The sequence below is a fragment of the Lonchura striata genome, chromosome 19 (assembly GCF_050655825.1).
Source record: "Lonchura striata isolate lonStrDom1 chromosome 19, ASM5065582v1, whole genome shotgun sequence".
NCBI lineage: Eukaryota > Metazoa > Chordata > Aves > Passeriformes > Estrildidae > Lonchura > Lonchura striata.
The window spans coordinates 4,503,420-4,527,195 of NC_140721.1; the positions used below are offsets into that span (position 1 = coordinate 4,503,420).

General features: G+C 47.2%; 2 protein-coding genes across 4 annotated transcripts in view; one reads left to right on the forward strand and one right to left on the reverse strand.

Annotated features, from left to right (window-relative positions):
* NUFIP2 (nuclear FMR1 interacting protein 2) lies at positions 1-16,219 on the forward strand. Its single transcript, XM_021550949.4, has 5 exons — positions 1-288; positions 3,142-4,863; positions 12,490-12,522; positions 13,080-13,134; positions 13,751-16,219. The coding sequence occupies exons 1-4, from the start codon at positions 105-107 to the stop codon at positions 13,130-13,132; spliced, it is 1,992 nt and encodes a 663-aa protein (XP_021406624.1). The 5' UTR covers positions 1-104; the 3' UTR covers positions 13,133-13,134; positions 13,751-16,219.
* CRYBA1 (crystallin beta A1) overlaps positions 13,728-23,776 on the reverse strand; it is a 14,539-nt gene continuing 4,490 nt past the window's right edge. For all 3 annotated transcript variants that reach the window (XM_085557360.1, XM_077787648.2, XM_085557359.1), the window contains one exon: positions 13,728-23,760. In XM_085557360.1, coding sequence (XP_085413486.1) covers positions 23,613-23,760 — 148 coding nt within the window. In that variant the 3' untranslated portion in view covers positions 13,728-23,612. The remainder of the gene's footprint in view (positions 23,761-23,776) is intronic.

A 23,776-nucleotide genomic window follows, 5' to 3' on the forward strand; every position in this document is an offset into this window, starting at 1 on the left:
GCTGCCAGTCCGCCGCCTCCCCCGCGCCAGCCGCGTCCCCGCGCCGGAGCCGCACGGCCCAGCAGCGAGCGCCCAGCCCGGCCCGGCCCCGCCAGCCGCCCCCCATGGAGGAGCAGCCCCACCACCACCATCACCACCACCACTATTACTACTACGGGCACCACCACCACCACCCGCAGAGCGCCTACCTGCCGCCGCCCGACGGCCGAGCCCAGCCTAAGCCGCCGCTCCGCCACGAGCACAAGCACGGCGGCCCGCAGCACACGGAGGCGCCGAAGCGGAGACCAGGTTGGAGCGGGCAGCGGGACGGGGCCCGTGACCTTCGCGGGGCGGCGGCGGGGGCCCCCTCTCCTCCTCCTCCTCCTCCGCCGCCGCCTCCCCCGGCCCGGCTCGAAGCTTCTCCGCCGCGCTGGGGCCGCTTCCTGTCCGCCATGTTGGGGCTGCGGAGCCGCGGGCCCGCCGGCACCGCCGCCCGCCGGCACGTGGGGCCGGGCCGCGCCGCCGCCGCCGGCCGGCCCGGGGCCGCGGGGGCGGCCGGGCGATGGGGGAGCGCCGGGATCGATCCGTCAGAGCCGGCGGCGCGGCCCGGCCCGGCGCCGCCGGCGGGAGGCGGCGCGGCCCTGCCCGGCCCGGGCGCTCGGCCGCCTCCTCCCCGCCGGGCCGGGGCTGCGGCCCCCGGGCCGTGCCGGGCCGCCGCAGAGGCGGTGTCCGGTTAGCGGCGCGGGGGGAGCCGGTCCCTGGCAGGGCCGAGCCCCCGCCGCGTTCCTGCGGGCTCCCCGGCTCCAGCAGTCCCTCTGGGGGGGTTTGTGCGGGGTCAAGGCGAGTGCGTGGCCACCAGCCGGCCGGAGTGCCGCCTACAATTTTTTTTTTTTATTTCCCTTGAATTTTCCTTTTACATAACGAGGCGGGAGGTGGGAGGGGGCCTGGTAGCAGCGGAGCGGGGTCAGCAGTGCCCCATGTGCAGCCTGGGCAGGCAGGGAGGGACCTGATGGGGCACACGCCAAAATAAGTTACCGAGCAAAAATAAGTTGAGAAGTCATTTCACTGTTTGCAGCGTGCCCAGGGTTTTAATATGTGCCTAGGCTGGCACCCCTCCCTTTCCAGCTCTGAAACGGTTTGTGAGCTTGCCAGATCCTCTTCACCTGTTCTTCTTACCATCCTGGATTTTTTCCTCTCCCCTGAATTTTGGTTGCTGCACCTCCGTGTCCAGGCCAAGGCCAGCTGTGCCAAATGTTGATTTGGAGAAAACTCAGGCAGCTGAGCTGTGAATGCTTGAGAATTGGAACTAGAAACTGCTGACACACTGACTTAGTGAAATGGATTTTGTTCTTCATTTTATTCTTTCACTCCTCATCTGCAGTGGTCTTATGACCACTCTTTATTGTTTTGTTTCATTAACAAGTGGTGTCAGAAGTCTTGAGTCATACAAGGTCAGCTGTAACACTGTTCTTGAGAGGGCTTCCTCTTCATGCTATTCTGAAATACTAATTTTTTAGAGGATCCCGCCGTTCTAGTTCTCTCTGGGGCGAAGTATTTGCAGTTAATTTTCTTAACAACATATTTGAAAGTTATAGTGGAAGTTGTGGTGGTTACAGATACTTGCATGTAGTAAAATCCTTTTTGATCCCCCTCGGCAAACTCAGTTGTGGAATTTCTGTAAAGATTCCTACAAGGATTCTTGTGTTCCCGACTTGCACAGAACTTGAGCTGTTACATCTGCCAGACATCTGAGGCTCCAGGATGTGAGGGTAACAACGATTTTTAGTTACAGCAGTTAATTTCAACAACATCAGCAAACAACAAAAACATTCTTCTTCCAAGCTGGAGTTTTGCCCGCTCCAGTTGTTGAGGGACTCCCTCTCTGTGCTGACTCGGTGCCACCGTGGCTGCAGATGGAGCCTTAGGTGGGTCAGTGGTTGTGGGGGATGTGGATGTGAGGCTTTCCAGCCTCGGAAGGAGGAGGGATGAGTCAGAGGAGCGGCGGGTGCAGGAGGAATCCCTCTGCAGCTGGAGTGTATTTGTCGAGCAGGGCATGGTGTGCTCTCCCTGTGTCCCACTGGGGCTCCAGGGCTTCCCTTGGGGTTTTAGCCAGGGTCCTCGAAAGCAGCAGGCCTCTGGCCAGAGATGCTTGAAAAGGAGAAAGCAAAGAGGAAGTTGGGGTGGTTCAGTGTGGACTGTCCTGGGCTTCCAGCTCTGCTTGAATTGCACTCTCCAGAACCATGAGGCCTGGAAGTGAACTTCAGAAGGGAAGAGTAAAGCTCAGTCTGCAGCACAATCTCATGGCTTTGTGAGTTGGAGCCCTCAGCAGGTGCTATATTTCTTGGGTCTCAGGCTCATACCAGCTCTCCTGGGGACTCTGAAATACAAGTTTTTTCAGTGGCCAAGAGATCCATTGCTGGTGGCAGCAGAAGGGCACTTTCAGGGATGCATTTCTTACTTCTGTCACTTTTCAGTGCCAAGGAACATGTGTAGGGAGGTGCTGGTCGCTATCTTAAAATGCAGGGAGGAGATGTGGCCACATTTTCTTTCCTCCATCTTCCAGCTGAACTTGCACGGGTCCTTTTGCAAATACTGTGCTTTTTTTTTTTTTCCCCATCCCTTGACTGAGATGGCATTTGGGAGGAGGGTGGGAAGGAGGACTGCTGGTGTCGTGGGCCCAGGAGGTGATGGAGATGGTAGGAGTTGTCCCTTGTTCACAGTGTGTATCCTGAACCTCCACAGATCTTGTCAGAAAGGCAGTGGATCCCGCTGTCTTGAAGCATCCTGGGAATTAATTTTTTCCTCTCTCTGACCTGGAAATAGTAGCTGATGAAATAACTCTCCAGCTTGCCAGTGATTTTCAGTACAGTATATTTTTCTGGCATAGTATCTGTATTTTCTTTTGCTTTGTTATGTTATCTGTATGTCACTCAGTTATGCGAGAATCAGTCATGGCTGGTCCTTCTTGCTTAACCCTTCTTGCTGTGGGTTCCAGCAAATAAATTTATGCAGCTTTACCTCAGAGACTAGATATTTTCCTATTTTAAAATGTCTGCGTGAGGAAACTGGATATGTTTGGGGCTGACTACAGCTTTCTGCAATGACAAGTCTAACATTTCACATTCTAATTCTTGCCTTTTGCTGTTTTTGGCTTCCCTCTAGGCTACGGAGAGCTAAATGGTAACGCAGGAGAACGAGAAGTGTCACTAAAGGGCCTGTGCTCTGATGAAGCCACCGCCCCAGGATCCAGGGTACCCAATGGCAGCCAGCAGCTCGTAGATTCTAATGTCACCCCAAAGCAGACTGTGAAGGCCAGTGCTTTGGGGAAAGCTGGAATCAAAACCAAGAACTTCATTCAGAAAAATAGCATGGACAAAAAGAATGAAAAGTCCTACGAAAACAAACACAGAGAAAACCAGACCTCGGACAAGCCAGAGGGAGTGTCTATTCCAAACGGCGTGGTAACCAATAATTCCAGCTACATCACAAATGGCTACGTAGGCAAAGGGGCCGATAACGATGGTAGTGGCTCCGAGAGTGGATATACTACACCTAAAAAACGGAAAGGCAGGCGCAACAGTGCCAAGGGTTGTGAGAACTTGAATCTAGTACAGGACAAAATAATGCAGCAGGAGGTCAGCGCACCAGCCTTGAAACAGGAACTTGAGAGTTTCAAGCCTGATTATAGTGAACAAAAGGGGAACCGAATTGAAAATACGAAGCCTGTTTGGAAATATGAGGCTGGGGCTGGTGGAGCAGGCCGAGGAAAGCCTGGGCTCGGGGATGTACCGAGGAAAAACTCTGATGCCAAACCTGGGATTAGCAGCAAGAAGTTTGATGACCGGCCCAAAGGGAAGCATGCATCGTCGGCTACATCTAAAGAGGATTCATGGACCTTATTTAAACCACCCCCAGTTTTTCCAGTGGACAATAGCAGTGCTAAAATTGTTCCCAAAATTAGTTATGCAAGTAAAGTTAAAGAAAACCTCAACAAAGCAGCTCAGACCCCATCCACGTCATCCACATCATCCTCATCGTCTTCATCATCTGCTGGGGAAACTCAGGCCCAAACATCAAGTCGGCTGTCCCAAGTCCCCATGTCTGCTATGAAATCTGTCACTTCTGCCAGCTTCTCGAACGGGCCGATCCTCGCGGGGACCGATGGAAGTGTGTATTCCCCAGGGGCCCAGCCACTGCTCTCCACTGCTGCTAGTACTGTCCCATCGACCTCCTCCTCCGAGTCAGTACCCCAGGACATGAGTACAGCTTCGACAGCCCTCGAACAAAAGAAATCTGGCCTTTTTATCTACCCTTCAAATATGCAAACTGTGCTCCTGGGGACAGCGCAAGTCGATTTCCCTTCCCAGACGAATCAGCAAAACCTGGGGGATATCTTCCAGAATCAGTGGGGCTTGTCTTTCATAAACGAGCCCAGTGCTGGACCTGAAACCGTTGTGGGGAAATCTGCGGATAATCAGTTAATGGAAGTGACATTTCAAGGGGAATATCCTGCCACTTTGGTTTCACAGTGTGCTGAAATCATTCCCTCAGGAACTGAACAACCTGTGTTTCCTAAGGCTTATGAGCTGGATAAACGGACTAGCCCTCAAATTCTTAGTGCTGTTCTTAAGCCTGGGACTGCTGTTGAGGGCGGTGTCTTAGCTTTGGAGTCGCATCACACAGGTGACCTACAAAAGGCAGACACCGGTAGCCAAGGTGCTTTAGTGTTTCTTTCAAAAGACTATGAAGTAGAGAATCCTCTGGCCTCTCCTACGAACAATTTGCTAGCCTCCGCCAAAGAACAGAGGTACCAGAGAGGCCTAGAAAGGAAAGATAGCTGGGGTTCTTTTGACCTGAGGGCTGCTATTCTATATCACACTAAAGGTAATGGCTTAACTTGCTGCCTAAGGGCGTTCTCTCTTTTTTTTTTTATTTTATTTTTAGTAGCGCAATATTCTAACATGGTATGTTCCTTCCAGCAATTCTAATTGCTTTTAAAATGACCCTTTTCTTTGCTTGCATATCCTCCCATGGCAATAACGGTCTGGGGAAGTTACTCAAAGGGTTGTTTAATTAATGTTAAGAGGTATTTGTTTCCCTGTTCCCGTGGACAAGCATGAGTGATGTTAAGAGAGATGATACTTAGCAGGTCCTCGTGAGCCACTGGCATTGGAAGGAGTTAAATGTGTAGGTTCAGCTGCTCTGTTCCAGCTGTACCAGGTGATATTCTATCGCTGTGAAGGCTTCATAGTCTGTACTCACACCTCTGCCACCAAAGTGTTGCAGCTTCTCCCCTGGGCAGATCAGACCGTGAAATCATGGCTTTGAAGGAAGAAAAAATTATTCCTACAACTGTAGGTGTGATTTATTTTTTAAGTGTGCCCCACACACACTTTTTCCCTGCCCTTGAGTATTATGGCAACAGCAAGACCAATCTTTTCTTATCAGCTCCTCTGTGAGCTGCAGATTGAATTCTCTCCTTGTCTTTGTAGGCCACATCTTTCAGATGATTTTGTTGCTTTCATGGAGTCCTTTGTAGTCCAGCTCCCTTTTTTTCCTGTGTTTTTTTTTTTTTTTTTTTTTTTTTCTTGAGATTGAAATGACTCAAACACGACACAGACTCTTTAAAATGGGAACGAAGAGAAGGAAGCCTGTGGCACGGCTTGCTTTCTGCTTTAGCCTCAGCCCCAGAAGCTCTGAGGACTTGAGGCAGTTTTTGGCTTTTGGTGCTGGCTCAGTGTTAGCAGGGGCCTGGTTGTGTGTTCCCTTTTGTCACAGTGTAATTTACTCACTCTTGACCAGCACTGGGGCAGTTCCTTATTTTGACCCCCTTCCCTCTCCCTGTGCCCCTCTAGCCTGAAGGGAACAATGTGATCATCCTTTTTCCTTTAGTATTCCACGTGCATATGGGGACAGTGTCTTGCTCCCCTCTGCAGAGGGTGGCTTACTTGGCTTTGGCAAATTTGCTGTTTTCACCCACTGCAAAGTTCTTGAATTACCACTTCACAAACTCTGTATGGCATAAACTCGAATGCCTTCCTGTAATAATAACAAGTCCAGTCATTTAAAAATAATAACTCCAAATATTTTTTCCAGGTCATCTCCCTCTCAAGATGTTAACATTTCAAGCTCTAGTATTCTTGAGAACAGTGTTCATCAGTTGATTTTATCTGGGTCCTCTCCCTTCTGCTCAGTTTATTCCAGCATTAAAACAGGCTTTCTAGTCTCATTTTTTGTCTTCTTGCTGCTTAAATCCCAGCTTCCCATCAGAAAACATAACATGGAAGAAAATCCTCGGTGATATTTTTCTTAATTTTGCAAATATTCCCTAGACTTCTGTTTGCCTCTCTGTTGTCAGCCTGTACTTGTGGAGAAGCAATTGTGCTGCCAGCAAGGATCATCAGCTCTCCCATTCTCACTTGCTGTGAAAGGCAGACCTCAGTGAAACAATAGAAACAACAGGAAAATAAAGAACACTCCCATCCCATGTCCTCTCGAGGAGGTGTTAACTTCAAAGCCTGGCTGCCTTGAGCTCTTCTAAACACAGGAGTTAATTACATTTGTTGGCAAGAATGGCCACTTAAAGCACCCGTTAAAATACTCTTCTCTGCTCTTCTTCTGCATGTGAATGGCCTTGCTTTCAGCATCCTGAGCAAACACCCTCGTGATAGCCTGGGGATACCCGGTCCTGCCCCAGCACTCATCTCTGCTTATTTCTTTTTCACGTTATGTATGTGCCATCTTCAGGATGTTACTTAGGGGTAAAAGATCATGGCTCTTTCTAATCAGCTTTGTCATTAATGCAGTGATGAGGTGCTCCAAACACCTTGGGCTTGTCTTTCTCCTGTTCAGTGTTCAAAAGCTATTGCTGCTTTACAAAGCGAGAAATCAGTCCAGCTCTTAGTACTACCATAATGGTGGTGGGTGTTGCATTTCATCCTTGGGATGAGTTGGGTTAAGGGATGTTTGGAGTGACTGTGTCTCCTGTCCTCTCTTCATGGCCAAGGTCCTGCAGCAGAGCCCGCATCAGAACGGGAGCTGCGGGCTGTGTTTGCAGGACAGCGGCGCGGGGGTTAATTCCCACACTGAGCTCTCCGTTTATCTTGGGCTGTTTTCCTGAGGTCCAACTCCAAGCCAGCCAGTTCCTCTGCAGTAGGAAAAGAGCGATTTCACTCGGTTCCTTTTCACAAGCTGCCTTTTCCTCTTTTGCTCGGGCAAGCGTGTGGGTTTGCCTGGGTTGGTGTTAGGGCATTCCAGGCAGTCGGGTCCTCAGACTGTTTGGTTTTGAGTTTGAGAGTCACATGAACTTCTCCCTCTCAGATTGATCTGTTTGCTGCTGAGCAAAGTCTCCGTAGTTTGATCTTTGCATCTGCCCTGCCCTTGGGGTTATGAACACAAAGAGAAACGAAAAAAGGACAGGGGTGAGTGTGAAGCACTGTGGGGTCCTGGTGTGTTCCCTACCCTGAGCTCCATGTGCAGTGTTTTAAGGCAAGGATGAAGCTCTGGGGGCTGCAGAGAAGAATGAGCTGTAATGTGAGTGGTTGCAGTGCTTTGAATGTCACAAATGTGCATTCTTTCTTGCACTGTTTGTGCCTGCAATTGTGACCAGGTTGTGTGGATCCTCATCCTGGACTGTAAATTTCTCTGGGAAAGCCTCCAGCTTACTCAGTAGCTTTGTTCCAGCAAACCAGGCTTTCCTGTGCGTGGTTTGCCCAGCAACTGCACAGGACATTATAAACTGTAATTGCTTCACAGCTTCCCTGTGGAAGATGATAGAGGAGGTGGCACCCAGAGAGAACTGGCTCTGCTACAGTGCTCCTGTAGCTCACCAGTGTCCCCAGTGCTGGCGAGGCTGGGTGGCTGCAGGGCACAGCGAGGTTCTGGTGGATGATTCTTCTGTTCTTTTGCCTGTACCCTGGCTGCCTTTTCTCCAGAAGTCACAGCACTGGGAACATTTAGGCAAGGATGATGTTGCACTCTCTTGTTCTTCTTGGAAGCTTTTCCTCTTGGTTTCCTTGTAGCCCTGCTTCATACCTTGCTTCTTTCCTTTTTTCCCCCCCTCTGTTCAAAGGACAGAAAGACTCCCTTGATCATCTGATGTGCCTGAGTGTAAAACATGATCCTTCAATGTGGCTGCTTTCACCGACAGCCTGTGCTGCTTGGAGGTTGTGATGGTGCCTTGAAACACTCACGAGTGACAGATCTGATTTACCAAGGGAGATCTGATTTAGCTCAGCACTGGTGGGCCTGCTCTGGGTGTGCTTGGAGACAGGGATGGGCTTCACATGGGCGACTGGAAGGCCCGGGAAGGAGTCATGCTCTCATTTCAAGTCATTGTCCCCTGTCTAGGTTAGAAATTGAACTTCTGCAATGGTGTGGCATTGCCAAAATCTGTATCTTTTTGAGGTAAAACTGATTCTTGCAGATATTTTGGTCTTTCAGATACAGAGGTTGAGTGTTATGTCAGCTTTACTTGCATCAAAACCAGCATCTTCTTACTGCTTTAGTCCTTCTTTTAAAGACAGCTGGATGAAGCACTTCATATCAGAATAATTGTCAACACTTTGGAAAATTTTGTCATGTTCAGGCAATTGCAGTCTCCCAGGCCAAGCTGTCACTAACACTGAGCTCTAGATGGCAAGCTTTGTGGTGGGAAGCTCAGTAATTTGCTTGTCCTGAGCTAAAAAGCAAATAATTGAGGCCTCCAGCTCAGCTGCACAGCAGCGAAGACCACATGGGTGGAGGAGAGGGAACTGCAGGGTTTCCCTTGTTCTTGCCCCTGAATTTCTGCCTGTGCTGCTGCTTTGTTTCCTCCTCAGCATCTTGTTTGCAGCAGCATCTCTGCTCGTGTGAAGAAGCAGGAGAGCAGCATGGAAAATAGAGCGAGGCAGCGTGGGCCAGCCAGGAGTGGCATTTGCTGGAATGGTGAACTGGGTCAGAAGAAATAGCAGAGCTGTGAATTCAGCAATTTTCATCCTTTACATCAGGAGAGGGGGAAAAAAAAAGCCTTGGTTTCCCATCCCCCCCATGGTGGGAAGGGGTTAGAGCTCGCTCTGTTGGTTATGGTCTTGTGGGGCTTGAGCTGTGGGGCAAAAGCTGATTTAATTCTCCTTCCAGTCCATGCTCTTTCCAGTTGTCAGGATGAGTACAGTGTATGCTGTTACAGCCATGAGTCTCCACAGCATGGAATACTTATTCTTTGCTTTGTTTCCAGGGCAATCCCTATACTTAATCATTGTCCTGCAGATACAAACAGCAAGCATCAGACAAGAATGGTCCCTTCTTGTTATTTCTTTACTGTTGTATTTTAGGGACAATTTTGGGATTTATAAGGACAGTGAAATAGTAGCATGACATTGTGCAGACACTTCTGTTAGCTGGGTCTGCCTCTCTAGAAAGGAAAATGTGTGTAAACGTGTCTTAGCAAGTTATTACAGAAACACTTCTTTCCCCTCCAAGGTTATGTACCAGTCCTGCTGTAAAGTTTATTGACCTATGAGGAATCCCAACACAATTTACCAGAGTGTGCCTTAGTCTGTTCCTGACATCAAAGCTTTCCTCCAGTGACCCTTTGTTTCAGTGATAGTCCCCAGAAAAAGTGGTGTAGGTGGATGTGGCTGGGACTGTCTGCCCCAAGCAGTTTCTCAGCAAACCACGAGCCAAAGGGCTGTGGAGAAGCCAAAAGCTAATTGTAAAAAAAATAATATCCTGGAAAACGAGAGGTTGGAAGGGGCACAGGAGGTGACCCAGTTCTGCCCCTGGCTTGGAGCAGGGCTGGCTTTGATGCTGAGTTGTGCAAGGGGTTTATTGATGGCATTTCCTCCAGCTGGGTTGGAGTCCACTTGAGAAGAAAGTTTGCTGTTTCCTCAGCCACACGTCTGGTTTTGGGAATGGTGGCTCCTGTTGGGCAGGTCTTTGGAAAGCACCAGTTTTGGGGCAGTATCTGAGAGCCTGGACTTGGGCTGGTGGTGAGGATACCCCTTTTTCTCATGCAGGCTGAGCAGCTGTAGGAGTCCTTTGCTTAAATTCGCTCTGGAAGCTTTATCCAGGGAAAAGAGGCTCAAGAAAAGAGCTCTTTGAGCCCAAAGAGGGAGGGCTGAAAGCAGGCTTGGGGCCTCTTGCATGCCCAGTTCTTGGGGGCTGTCTTTCCTTCTACTTGGCTGGAGCCAGGCATTGGGCAGCAGTGGCTCTGCTGAGCTGCCTGTCCACCAGATCAGTCACCAAGTGACCCTGTGACAGTGGCCATGCATTTGTCACTGCCTTTTGTCAAGCACAGTCTCACAGCCTCCGAGCTGGCAGGAAAACTTAACTGTATTACCAAGTAAAGCAGAATAAATAATACAATTCCATTTTAAGATAGAAAAAAATCCCCTTTTCCTTAGTTTTGTGTTGCAGTTAGCCAAAGGCTTACTTTCTTTTCCCTTGTGAAGTTGTTTCACTTTGTCAGTGTGCTTAACCTGTGCTGTCCCCTGTCCCCGTGCTGCCAGGTGGAGGGGAGGACCTTGCTCTGCTGATGGCAGGTGATATTTAGTAAGAGCTGTTATTGCACTGTTTGCTGATGGTCTTTGGTTTTGTGGCTTGGTCCTGCTGAGCATCTGCCAGCCAGTGTGTCCAGGTGTCTGGGATTTCCAGGATGCTTTACACCACCCTCCCTTTCTGAAGGAGGAGAAGGGAGATTGAAGGCTGAAAAGGCTTAGGTTTGTTAGACTTTTTTGGAACAGAGTTTTGTCAACTTAGTAGATTTTTGGTGTGTTCTTAGCAGTATCTCTGTCTGTATATCTGTTTGTCTTACTGTTAGGTATTCTTAATACATGGAGTTCACATTCTTGTGGTGTCCAGAGCAGTTAAGGCCAAATTAAGTGGACAAGACAATGCTCTGTGCATGGGCATATAGTGATGGGTGGTGCTTCAGCTCTGCCTTGTATTTCATGCTCAAGCATTGCTCTAGTGTGCAGGAACCAACAACTTGAGAGTAGTTTTCTGCCCCCTGCCTTTGGGGAAAGCTGTTAAAATGGGAGATGTTCTTTAGCTGCTAGGAAATGATGCATCAAACTGCACTGAATGGAAAACTCGCTCCACGGGAGGTAATTTTAGTAGCTGGTTCATTTTACTTCAGGGGAATCTGCATCTGGCAGATGAGGAAGGCAGTCCCTTGCCAGCCTGCTTCTGTCCCTGGGGTGTTAGAGGCTTGCTACTATTCCCAAAGCACTTAGGGCTCCCCAATAGAAGTGCAAAGTGCTGTTACTATCCTGAAGCAAAAATAACAGACCTCGTAAAATTTTGTCGGGGGGCCTTCCTTACAAAAGGCTTAATTGTGCAAGGAGGGCTGGCAATATTTATTTGCATGCAATTTCCTGCCCCAGGGAGCTGGAGATTGTAGGGGACAAAGGACAGATGAAGGGTTGGAGAAGGGAAGCGATTGATGGAAGTGACACTTGGCACACATCGTGCTGAGGCCGTGGGTTTTGTAGGGCTTTTTCTTCTTCCTTTCCTATGCTGGTTAGTTTACTTACTGCCTTATTTTGTGCTTTATTGCACATCCTTTGCTGCCTGATAATCTCTTGCCATTCCCTTTTCCTAGCCCCTGCCAAGGTCCTGTCACCCTTTCTCGCAGAAAAGAGACCTGAAAGTGGTTCTTGGAAGATTGTGTTCCAACTAATACTCATTTTCTGTAATTTTATCTATTGAACTTGGGCCCAGGGTACAGTCAGGATCTTAAAAAATATTCTAGCTCACAAAATTCCAATGTGATAGCAGCTCAAAGTAGTTATTTTGAATGGTTCTCTAAAGATGCATCTTTGTTTGGGGGATATTTTAAAGGGAAGAGCCTTCTGTTTCTCAGTGTTAATGAAATGAACATTTAATTTTGCTGTTATTTCTTAGGCAAACAAAAGCATGTGCATGTCCAGGGAGAATTGGGAAGAGTTTCTCTTTAGCCTACAAGTGTGTTGTAGAGGTAAACTGTGAGAAGAACTGCAGGCCAGGTGTTTGGCACATCACACCTTGCTCCTGGACAGTGCATTTGGCAGCAGCTCTGGAGAGATGTTCACAGCCCTTGCCTGGTGCCTCAGCACACTCATGCTGCTTGCTGTGTCCAGTGCTTCTCATTTCACACTCACTAAGCATCAACTTGTAAAAATCATCTCTCCAGGCTCCTTGTTGAGGCTGTAATGTGCAAAGCAGCATTGGAGTCAGAGTAGTAAAGCCTGAAGTTAGATTGTGATATGTAGGACTGGTGAATGGTGATGACATTTCTGATGCTCAGCTTGGCTCTCTGACCCTTAAGACCATCTTACAGTATCCCTTTGCCTTTTATTGCTGGATTATTAATGTCAAATTTGTGTAGTCCTGTGGGCTGGGCTGGGGCTGTGCTGCTGGGTGAGAGGAGGTTGGCTCTGTTTGAAAGCCCCAGCACAACCACCACACTTGGAAAATTGAAATGTGTTTCGAGTGGTCTCTAATGGCAGCATCAATCTGCATAATAACAGTGATCTCCTTTTCCCTTCACAGAAATGGAAGCGGTTTGGAATTTGCAGAAGCAAGGTAAGGATGTTGGAAGGAATAAATGAACCAAATTGCTCTGTGTGTTGGGAGGGGGAGGAATGAGAGTGGACTGTCGCTGTGTCTGGAGATGCCTGGGTTTGTGGTTTGGATTTATCTCTGTTTCAGATCACTGAAAGTCAGGACAATAAGCTTTGCTATGATGGTGAGCTGCTTGGAGAGAAGCAGAGTCTCTAAAAGAGCAATAAATCCAGTGTCAAATTAGATTTAATGACTCTTCCTTACGTGTACACAAAATTGCTTTCTATTCCTGGTGTTGGGTGTCGCATCCAATAATAAGTTTTAAATTCTGGTGTATCCCCACCAGTCACCTGAGAGGAGATTTTATGAGGGAAGAGCTGTATGTGGTGTGTGTAAAAGAAAGTAAGTGGGGAGCAGGCTCTGCTCTGGGGGAGCCAACCTGGCCTTGGGGTGGCTTGGCAGGAGGGGGGCACCTGAAGGAAAAGTCTGTTAACAGCCAAGTACCTTATGTTTATTTTCAGCCACAGGGCCTGATGAAAGTAGCTTGTCCAAAACTTAGGATTCTGCTTTCTTTCCAGATCCCAAAAGGATAATCACTTATGATGAAGCCATGGATCGCCCGGATCAATGAAGGTAGCAAGACAAGACTGCCTGTTATAACCTTTCTGCAGCATTTGTGCTGTTCGTGGGGGACAAAAAGGCTTTATGCTCCTTCTAAATCTTCAGTGCAGCAGAGGAACCATAACTAGAATCACAGGATAATATATACAAATATATATATAGTTATTTAAAAATGGCAACTGAAAGTAATTAGACTTCTTAAGGAATCTGAAAATTTATTTCAACGAGACTACACACGTGATTATTTAATCTCCGGTACTGAATAGATTTTTTTTTTCATTTTTGTTTTGTTTTGTTTTTGTTTAAAGAGTGAATGCAAGTGATTAAGGAATAGAGACTCAATTACAAGCCCAGTTTCAAAGTTCCTGCTGTCGTCTACATGGGCAACAGCAACCCACTGGAGAGGCATTTCCACTTGACAAGGTTTCTGTTTCTTGTTCTGTGACTGTAGTGACACACTAATCACAGGGAAATCAGGATGATTCACCATCCTTCATCTCCTCTTTCCCTTCCACCTCCCCTGTTTGGTTTCGTTTTTGTTTTTTGGTTTTTTTCCTGATTTTTTTCCCCTTGAATGCTGGAGAAACGCCTTGAAGTTTGCAGAGTTTCTTTTTTTTTTTTTTTCCAGAGAATTATAATCCGCATGTTTTGCCAGGAGTAAAGCAGCAATCCTATGCTGGTGATATTGTCTTAAAAGGATCATTCTGCTGAGGGAAAGATGGTAATATTGCAGTTCTAGGATGCATGGTGAAGTCACACAGTTGACCTGGCTCCTGTTACATGTTGGACTATTGCAACTGAAGAGTTATTTCATTTTAAAAGACAACATGGAAAAATAAGCAATCTGTTTAGGCATTTAATATGGAGAAAAAAAAAAAAACAAAAAAAAAAAACCACCTCCACTGTTCCCACCGTTTAATGCCATTGTATTACTGGGAGCAAGAAAAAAAAAAAGACAAAAAAAAAGTATCTTCTGCTTTCAACTGTAGGTGCTTCATATTTGCTCTGTCTGTCTCCTAACACTAAATGTGCTGGATTTTTTTCCCATTTTCATTGGAAAACTGAAGAGGAATTGAGTTCTGCTAACTTTCACCCTTCTTGAATTATTTTTTCTCTTTAAAAAAATTTCAAAATAACAAAAAAAAAATTAAAAAGTTTAAAAAAAAAAGAAAAAAAATGGGAATTTGAATCCTTTTCAATTTGTCCATAGAACGCCAATGGCTGGGCTTCCTGCCCCTTGGAAATGCTCTTTTATATTTTAATGCAGTCTGTGTATTTCTGGGCTCTGCTTCTAATTATCTCTTAATAAAAATATATTTTATTACAAAAAAAAAAAATGGAGGACTTAGGAATGAAAATAATAATTAAAAAAAAAATAATCCCAGGGAAAGGAAAGCTTCCTACCAGTGGTAGGGAAGGCTGAGCAGAGTGCAGGCTCCAGCTGTGTAACCCTTCTGTCCCATTGCAGCTTGTGTAATGTGTCCCAATCATCTGGGGGTCGGGTAGCTTTTCTGGATTTTTTTAGAGCTGGAGAGTTCACATGGTCCAGTGCAAGAGCAAGAAATAAATAAAGCAGGAATGGGTTTGTTGACCAGCCCCAGCTCCCCATGTAGCCAGTGCTCATCATGGGTGTTGGTGGCCTAATCCTGGCTCCCCAAATTGGCAGCAGTTGGTGTCTCCTAAAATGAGACTGGACCCTCTGGGGCATTGTGAGGAATAGATAAACCCCAAACTTTAGAATACCCTCTGTGTGCTGTCCAGTCACCAGAGGGTCCCACAGGGTCCATCCTCAGCCCATTTCTCTCCAACATCTCATTAACAACCTGGGTTCAGGACTCAAAGAGATACTAATTTTGCTGACGTGCTAAAGTGGGAGGAACTGGTGACACCCTCAAGGGCAGAGAGCCCTCAACAAATTAGAGCTGGGCAATCACCAGCTGTATGAAGTTTAACAAGGGCCAGTGTTGGATTCTGCACCTGGGATGGGCAGCCCTGGATGCACTGGGAGGCTGGAGAGCAGCACCATGGAAAGGGAGCTGGGGGTCCTGGTCCATGGCCCGTTGGATCTGGGTCAGCAGTGCCCTGGCAGCCAGGGGGCTCAGCAATGTCCTGGGGGGCACCAGGCCCAGCATGGCCTGTCCTGCTCTGCTCTGCACTGGTGCAGCCTCACCTCGAGTTCTTGGGGCCGTTCTGGGCACCAGAATATAAAAAAGACCCTCAGTTAGAGAGCATGCCAAGGAGGCATGAGGATGGGGAAGGGTCTGGAGGGGAAGCCTTATGAGATCACTTGGTTTGTTCAGCTGGAGAAAAGGAGACTGAGGGGAGACCTCGTGGTCTTCAGCATCCTCCCAAGGGGCAGCAGGGAGGCAGGTACCAATCTCTTCACCCTTGTGACCAGTGGCAGGGAATAGCCTGGAGCTGAGTCAGGGCGGGGTTGGGCTGGATAGCAGGGAAAGGTTCTTCACCCAGAGGGTGGTTGAGCACTGGAACAGGCTCCCCAGGGAAGTGGTCACAGCACCAAACTTGAGTTTGGACAATGCTTTCAGGCACAGGGTGGGATTCTTGGGGTGTCCTGCACAGGGCCAGCAGTTGGACTTGATGATCCTGATGGGTCTCTTCCAACTCAGAATATTCTATTATTCTATCGCTTTTTTTTTTTTTTTTTTTTTTTTTTTTTTTTTTTTGTAGGAGTATGTAGCATGTGGTTTTTTTAAATTGTTTTTAAACTTTTAATAGGATTGTTCCTGAATGAGACACTTGAGTTCATGGTGGGACAATGAAACTGAAATTCTGTACCTTGTGTAAGACGCTCGCTTTTCTGCCACGCTTAAACATTTGACTATGGATTGCCTACTCCATTTGATGTATCCAAAGCTATATAGTATAATACTGAGTGTGATACTATATAGTCATCATGTATTGTATCAGTCCAGGTTCAGAAATGTGTTCTTGGCCAGTCACAAATAGTTCTGTTTCACCTATAAACTTGTACCACCTCTGCAGGTGTGTGTAACTTTGAGATGCATAACATGTTTACAGATGTGCCCAACATCTAGTCCTCTGATGTTCCTATTTTTAATTCTGTTGAGTCTCCCAACTGCTTGCCAAAAGTTGGAATTGCCTCCAGCTCCACTGCTGAAGAACTGGGGCATTCCTGAGCTTTAAAGTGTTGAACAAACTGGATAATGGGGCTGAGAAAATGAAGGTGGAAGAAACGTTCTTTTTCCTTTATTATTATTATTATTTTCAAAAAGTTGAAGGCTAATAGCAAAGTTTCCAGTTTGTTTTACTGGCTTTAAGGCTCTGCTGTGTATTTATTTGCCTTGTGTAGTCACTTGTCGCCTTAAGGGCTGGGTTCCATAAAAAAAAAAGAAAAAAAAAGACAAAACCACCCTGTTTTGCTTCTTTGGGGTCTGTGCTGTCCTGTACCCCTGCCCCAAGTCCGTGCTTGGGGTGATGCAGGAGTTGAGCAGCACTGACCCAGCGCCTCTAGGAAGGTCTGAATCGTGCTGAATATTTGAGGACTGTCATCTTGGCCTAGTCCAGTCTCTCACCTGAATAGCAAAAGAAATGCTGAGAGGAGCTCGGTTCACGCCATGGGTTGGGCTGGATTCCCCTGATGCTCATCTCTGTGGCTTTGCCTCGCCAGCGGGACCCATCCAGAAACACCCTCGGCAGCACCTTCTCTGCTGTATTTCTGACCATCCTCTGTCCAGATGTCTGTCTGTCTGTCTGTCTCCATGAGCTCCACGGCGTGTGCTCAGCGCTAAGCAGTTAGGAATTCCTCTCTCTGAGCTCCTGTAGCTCCGGCTCCCTGGTATTTCTGGGATAGACTATTGCCTAGAGCCAGGCAGGACCATGGAAGGAACTTCCTCGTGCTGTCGTGTAACTCACCCTGTCGCTGTCTGCAGTCCTCCCCAAGTCCTCACACAATTCTTAACTGAGCACTTATTAAAAATATCTTAAGATTTAATCTGTTTTCTGATTATTTTTGTGTAAACTTATAAAAAAAAAAAAGAAAAAAAGGAAAAAAAAAACAAACTGAAATTGAGCTGTGACTAATTTAGCACATTGAAATAACGATAAGGTGTTACTGATAAGTCTCATGTTTTGTTTTGTTTGACTCAGAGTATTAGTACTGTAGCATAAACCAAATACAGCCTGGGAAGGGGAGCAGCAGCCTCCTGTCCTGGGTGTGCACCCAAGGGTGTCTGTGGGGGCGAGGAGCCGGCGGCGCGTGTGCGAGCATCTGACTTGTGAGGAGAGCGAGCGTGTATTTATTTGTGCCATTGTTTCCATTACACTGAGTAAAGAAAGTTTTAAAACAAAACCCCTTCAGTACGTCTAGTATCAGAAAGCGGCACTAAGGGTGAGATCATGACCTATTTTTTTATTAGCTATGAAGATACTAATTCAGGTTAAGGCTTCTCTCTTGTTTCTGTTCCCATTGTGAGTCCCTCTTGTCTGGTTCCCTTTCCAAGCTCTCTGTTTATTGGAGTGAGGATTCCTGCACAGGCAGGGGCTGTCTCCTTTCTCCTCTGGTCATTCCCCACCTCTCCTCTGCCAGCAAGTTCTTTTGGGTGTCTCTCGTACAGGGTCTTGTGTAACAGAGACTGGAGCATGGATTGCCAGCCAGCTCCAGCTTGGCATCTGCTTGCTTTCTTTTGGTGGATCGTGGAGTGTTTGTGTGCTCCAAGAGGTGCTTTCACAACTGCTCCATGACAGTGCTCTGGGACCTTCAGTCTCTGCTCTCTCCCACTCCACCCATTTGGTGGATTGGCAAAGCAATGGCTTTCAAGCTTTGCTTGGAGTTTGGTTTTGGTTTAAGGCCACCTCAGTGCTCTGTGAAACCTGGTAGAAATCCTCTGCCTCTGAGCAGTGGGTACCTCCAGGGCTTGGATTCTGTCACCAACCCACTTCAAACCTTTCTGAGCTAGTAAATCCCACTTTTTGCCTTTCGTAGCTGCTGTGAACTTCTTTGAAACGTGGAAAGAAACCCAATTCTCACTAGCTTGTGAGTCCGGCGGCTGGGAGCGGGTGATGGGTGAACCAGCTAGCTAAATGGAAAGGAAAATTGCTTCTTGCTAGGAAAAAAAAATAGGGGAAAAAAAGAGCTGGAAGTTGTGCTCCCAGCTGTGTGTGTAATTAGTGCTTTCACCTTCAAGGGAGTGTTACAATAACACCATAGTGTCCTTTCCCAAGTGGCCAGTGGGTGACCTCAGGGACATCTGGGAGTGATGGCGTTCACAGCCAGAACCGCTGATTGTTTTCCTGTGTGTCCAGGTTTTGATCTTGATTCAGTAAATTGCTATGGTGTCCCAAGCTTTCAGGAGTCTGACCCTCTCATCCCTAGAAGACTTTTCTGTCCGTCCATCCACAGTGATTTGTTTTTCTTACAGAGGCTGTTTACAAGGGAGCTGGTTGAGGTCGGGAGGGGAGAGAACAAGGATTCACCCACTTTAAAGCTGCTGCACGTTTTCACACTGGTGTGTAAGGCAGGAGAAGGGCTGGTGTGGTGGAGTAGCCAAGAAAGCCAGAGTAATTCTGGCATTGGGCACCACCAGAGTGTTTTTCCATGTGGGAAAACCCTAGTGCACACAGCTGGGAAGCAGGAACCAGGGCTGGTGGGAAGGAGATCTCCATGTGCTGCCTTCCAGGGATTACAGAGCTTCAGAGGTTTGCCCAGTACATGTTATACCCCAGGATCAGGCTGGCTCCTCTGTCCTGCCCCAGGTCCTCTAAAGCAGCAGGAGAGTGGAGCTGTGGATGTCTGGGGAGATGAAAGATCCCTGTGGTGGCCTCGTGTCCTGGGCATGAGCCCACTCCCTGTGCTGGGACTGGAGCAAGAGTCCTGCCTGTGCCCTCACCAGGGGATGCTGAGCTGGATTTATTTTGACTGTTAATCAGAAAGCTTCATACAACGTGTCCAGAGCTTCATAGTGTCCAGAGCTCTAAAGCCATTTTGTAAGATAGCAGTGTCCCTTTTCTACAGCCTTATTAAAGAGTAGAAGATCTTTAAAAGGAGAAAACAAACAAACAAAAAAATGTGCTCATTTCTTTCTGTGGTATGAAACTTGTGTACTATGATCTTCTGAACATTTAGCAAAAATACAACTTACATTTTTCTTAAAAAAAAAAAAAAAAAAAAAATCCCCAGCCTGTCTGCTTTCCATACGGTCTTTCCTCAGGTGCTAAATAAGGGTTCCAAAAATGGATACTGCTTTAGGAGTTTCTGCTTTATTCTTAAAATACATATTTTTTTGCTTAGGTGTTGTAAAGATATTTTAACAAGAATGTTTTTTTTTAATGTAAATAAGATTGTGTCTTTAATTTTTATCTCCTTTTTGTCCATATTGAATAGTCTAATTTTCATTTTTGAGAAGGACCCTCTTATGCCCTTCCCCGAAGACATTTCATTAAGTGTTGCTGCATTTAAGAACGAATCTACAACTGTTCATTGTCTTGGATTAATGCTGATGCTGCTGCTATAAGTAACCCTGAAAATCAAGAATGTGTGATGCACTTTTGTTTTTCGTTTTTGTTGTTTTGGTTTTTTTTTTTTTTAATATGACCATGTAGTTCCTCTGCAGATAGCTGAACCCTCCTGTAACACAGCCACTAACTGGGGGAGCGTAGGAACTGGGGGAGAGCTGGGGTGTAGGACAGGGGTGGACCTGATTTTGGTGCTGACCTATGGGAATTTCTATGCAAACGCAAGCAAAGGAGAACTCTTTAACTTGAGAGAACACTGTGCTTTTTAAATTTTTATTATTTCTTTTGGTTTTTTTTTTTTTTTTCTTTTTCTCTCCTTCCTTTTCTCAAGCTGCTATTGGAAGGGTAGTGCAAATCCCTGAGGTTTTCAGCTTCTTCCTCCATGGCTGGTGGTGCAGGAAAGGTGCCTGAGTAACTTGTAAGGTAGAAGAACCTCAGTCAGCTCTTGTCTCATCTCTGGTTTCAATATATTTGTTTTCTATTTGAATTTATCTATAGAAGGAAATTGCTCATCTCTAAAAAAAGATCTTTTGAATGCTTTATCTCAATGTGAAGTTAACCAGCAGTATTAAGGATTGCATGGCCTCTTGTCCTGCCCTTATCCCAGTGCTGGCGACCCACCAGCTCCTTCTCTACCTGGGGAGCACTCAGTGCCTGGGCTCAGATGTTTTCCAAGAAAAAAGTCAGGTGAAGCCATCCACCCAGCCAAAACCTGCCAGTAGAAGGCTTAGGGAGCAGTGGAGTGATGTCTCACTGCATCAAGGCACTGCCGTGAGGCACAGGCAGGTCCAGAACCTCTTCTCTTTATGGGCCACACCTGGACCATGGAGGGGGATGTGTACCTTGGAGGAGGAGTTTACTGGAGGGAAAAAAGGGATTTTACTTGACTATTTATAGAAGATCCTCTAGGAATATAAAGTACCTCTCTGCAAAGTGGAGGAAGAGTAAGGAAGGTCTAAAGTCGTGTAGGAAAAACACTTGGGGATTACAACTGCCTGGAAAATAGTCTACAAATACATAGGCCAGAGCTTTCTGCCTGTTTAGTTAGTTTTCCCAGCATCCGTTTATTTCTTTTTCAGACAGCGTTTGCTCTTTTGCACACCGAGGTGTGTGTGTACATCTGACTCAATGTGCCTTGCATGTGTGCTTAGTCTTTCTGGAGAGAGGTGGTGAGGTGTGGGCTGGGGACGTGGCTGCAAGGGCCACTCCCCATCCACAGGCAAGGGTTCCTTAGTGTCCCAGTGACCCTCGGGATCAAAATGAGACCTGGACTCCAGCCTGTGTAGTGGCTGTCTTACTTTGGGGATGATGTCCTGTGCAGCAGCACCTGTGACTTCAGAGGGGAGTGGGAGGGAGAGAAAGAAAAGCTGCTTCGCTCTTCTGTGGACAAAAAATCAGCATTGCCACGGTTTGTCTGCAGAGCCAAAACAAGCCGAGGTCTGGAACCGGCTTTGCTGGAGTTCAGGCTCTCTGTGGCACCATGATCCCATTATCCAGGGGATTTATTCCCTGCTAGGTTGTGGTTCTTGTTTCTGTGGGGTTTACAAGATTTTTTTGTAAAGGAGAAGGCAACACGCCTTGCTGAAGTTAAGAAATCCAAACGCTTGTGTTTGCAGTCAGTGACTCAGAACTCCAAGCTGTGCAATTCTGGGTTCTCCATCTCCCGCCCCAGCGTGTGATGATTCTGTCCGAGTCTTTCTGTACTTCTGCCACAGTAAATGTGAAAGCTTGCTTGCATTATTTTTTAGAAATGCATTTTGCACACTCGAGTTTCGCTGAAGCTCCGTGAAAAGGTTAGTTTGAAGCAGATGAATAAAGCTATGCACATGTTTTGAAAGTTTAATTTGTGTCTCATTACCAGAAGTGACTTATCTGCCCTCTTTTGCATTCCTGTGCTGTCATTGCCTCCATTCTCTTCACCATCTCGGAGGGTATGATGTAAGGTGACAGTTCTTTGCTGACAGCTGTAGCAGAAAACTGGCGCTTCTTGAGTTTTTCAGTAGCCTTTCTCTCTCCTTTGCTTTCTCTGTATCTCTCTGTATAGCTATATAAATATATATATTATTTTTTTATTTTAAAGAGCCTACTTTAGTAATTGAATCGGAGGGAGCGGGGTGTGCTGGCTTGTGTTTCAGATACACTTTGTGCTGTCGGATGAACCCAGTGCCCTTTTTGTCTCCAGGGAGAGCGTGGTGGTGGCACCCACTGGTGTCCCCATGGGGACAGGGAAGCCCCCACGCAAAGCAGTTTTTGAGAGGGGATGGAGACCAGTCCACTGCGCTGCGGGCCGGTGGCGTGGGCAAACTCGAGGCTTCTAATGACAAAATGAACCAAGAGGAATCCTACTGCTGTGTGTTCCCACTGTGAGGCAGGAGGGACGGGGTTCTTCACTATCCTGCTGCGAGGCTGGAGTGGGGACTGGGTTCCCTCCAGCCTCAGGGGTGAGAGCTTTATTTTGGTTTCGTTTTCATGCGTTAGGTGCATTGGGTTGCAGGTACCACCTTTGGAAACATGTTGCTTAGCCCAGAGCCTGTGTGCGGGAGATTTGGGGTTTTGTGGCGGGAGAAGGACCCTGACAGCTTTCTCCTCCTGTTCCCTTCGCCATGGCAGAAATTTGTACTAACTTGACAGCTTTTTTTCATACAGAACAGGGCTGCTTTTCTATCTACCATCACACGTGTACTTAGACACCTTCAGCAGCTTCCCAGCTGCTGAAGGTCCTCAACTTGTTTACTGGGGGGACTGATGCCCCTCTCTCCCCCTTCCCTGAATATTTCAGTGTTAAGGGCGGTGCGAAACAACTGCGAGCTGGGGCTGGAGAGATCCCTGCGGGCAGAGCCGGGCAGGCTCTGTCTCCTCTCCTGCCCCCCTTCCCCATCGATAAGTTCTCATTTCCTTCCTGGTTTGTATTCAAATCGCTGCGAGGGGTTGTGCTCTACCTGCTCAGGAGCTGAATTACCTCTGACCTGCGGAGAGGGGCAGCCCCTCTTTGGTGTCGATGTTGTAGTGTGCGACCACACGGATCAGTAAAGGTAGTCTTTGTTTCCTTCTCCCCTCCCCGGTAATTTCTGATTAGGTTCATGCACTCTGTGTGCCCAGCTGGAAAAGCGTAGGCGTTTTCCCAGTGGTGAGAGGGTGGCTAGAGGAGTTTAGTGTAAAACCTGCTGTAGCTGTGTCTGGCGCAGCCCCTTGCGCTGGTGTGGGTGATGTCACGGACTGTAAGGATAGGTAATGTCCATGAGCTGTAATGGCATGATGTATCTTTACCAATGATGTCATACTTCACACTAAATGTTTAAAAAAATATTAAAAAAAAAAAAAGAAAAAAAAAAAAACCTTACCTGAAATTTTGTTTATTCTGCACCAACAGGTCTTCAAAATTTATCCAAATTTTATTATTTTATCAGGAAAAAAAAAGAAATTTGTGTAGATCGAATACGTTAAGACAGACAATAAGTGATGTAAATTGTTGAATAAAAATTTTAAAGTTTGCGGGTGTCAGTGTGACTTCCTTTTTTTCATTTTCAGGGAGCAGCCTGGGTTTAGAACACAGAAGCCTGGCAGTGCTGGCTATAGAGCCCATGAGCTGTGTGTATGCTGGGGGGGTGGATCCAGGTGTCCTTTACTTTGTCTGGGGAAGGAGAGGGCAGGGAGGGAAAAAAAACAAGGGTTTTTGTTCAACAGTGGGTGTCTGAACCTTCCTCAGTGTGAGCTCCACCTCGCTTCAGCCCAGCTTAAAATAAGTAGGAAAGAGTCTGGTCCCAGTTCCTGGGATGGGGATGTGCAACCTCAGTCCCAAGCACACACCAAGCTGATTTATCTTTTTCTTTCAGTCACATTTATTGGCAGTTGTGGCGGTCGGTACCGTTTTGGGAGTGTTGTTCCATAAGCAGTGGCAGTACGAGAGGGGGTGGTTAATTTTGGGAGGGGAGTATTAGCACCAAGAGGGAGCCGGTGAGCTTTGGAAACCTTGCAGAGATGTACTGGGAAGTGGGGAGCTACTGCTGGACACGCCTGATGGATTGGATCTGGGAGGTCTGGGCGTGTGAGCCCCACTCTCTCCAGTGCTTGTAGTCTCCACCGTGGTGGTCAAACTCCAGGACGTACTGGTAGCCACGGTAGCCGGGATACTGGTAGCACACCCAGCTGGAAGAAGAGGACA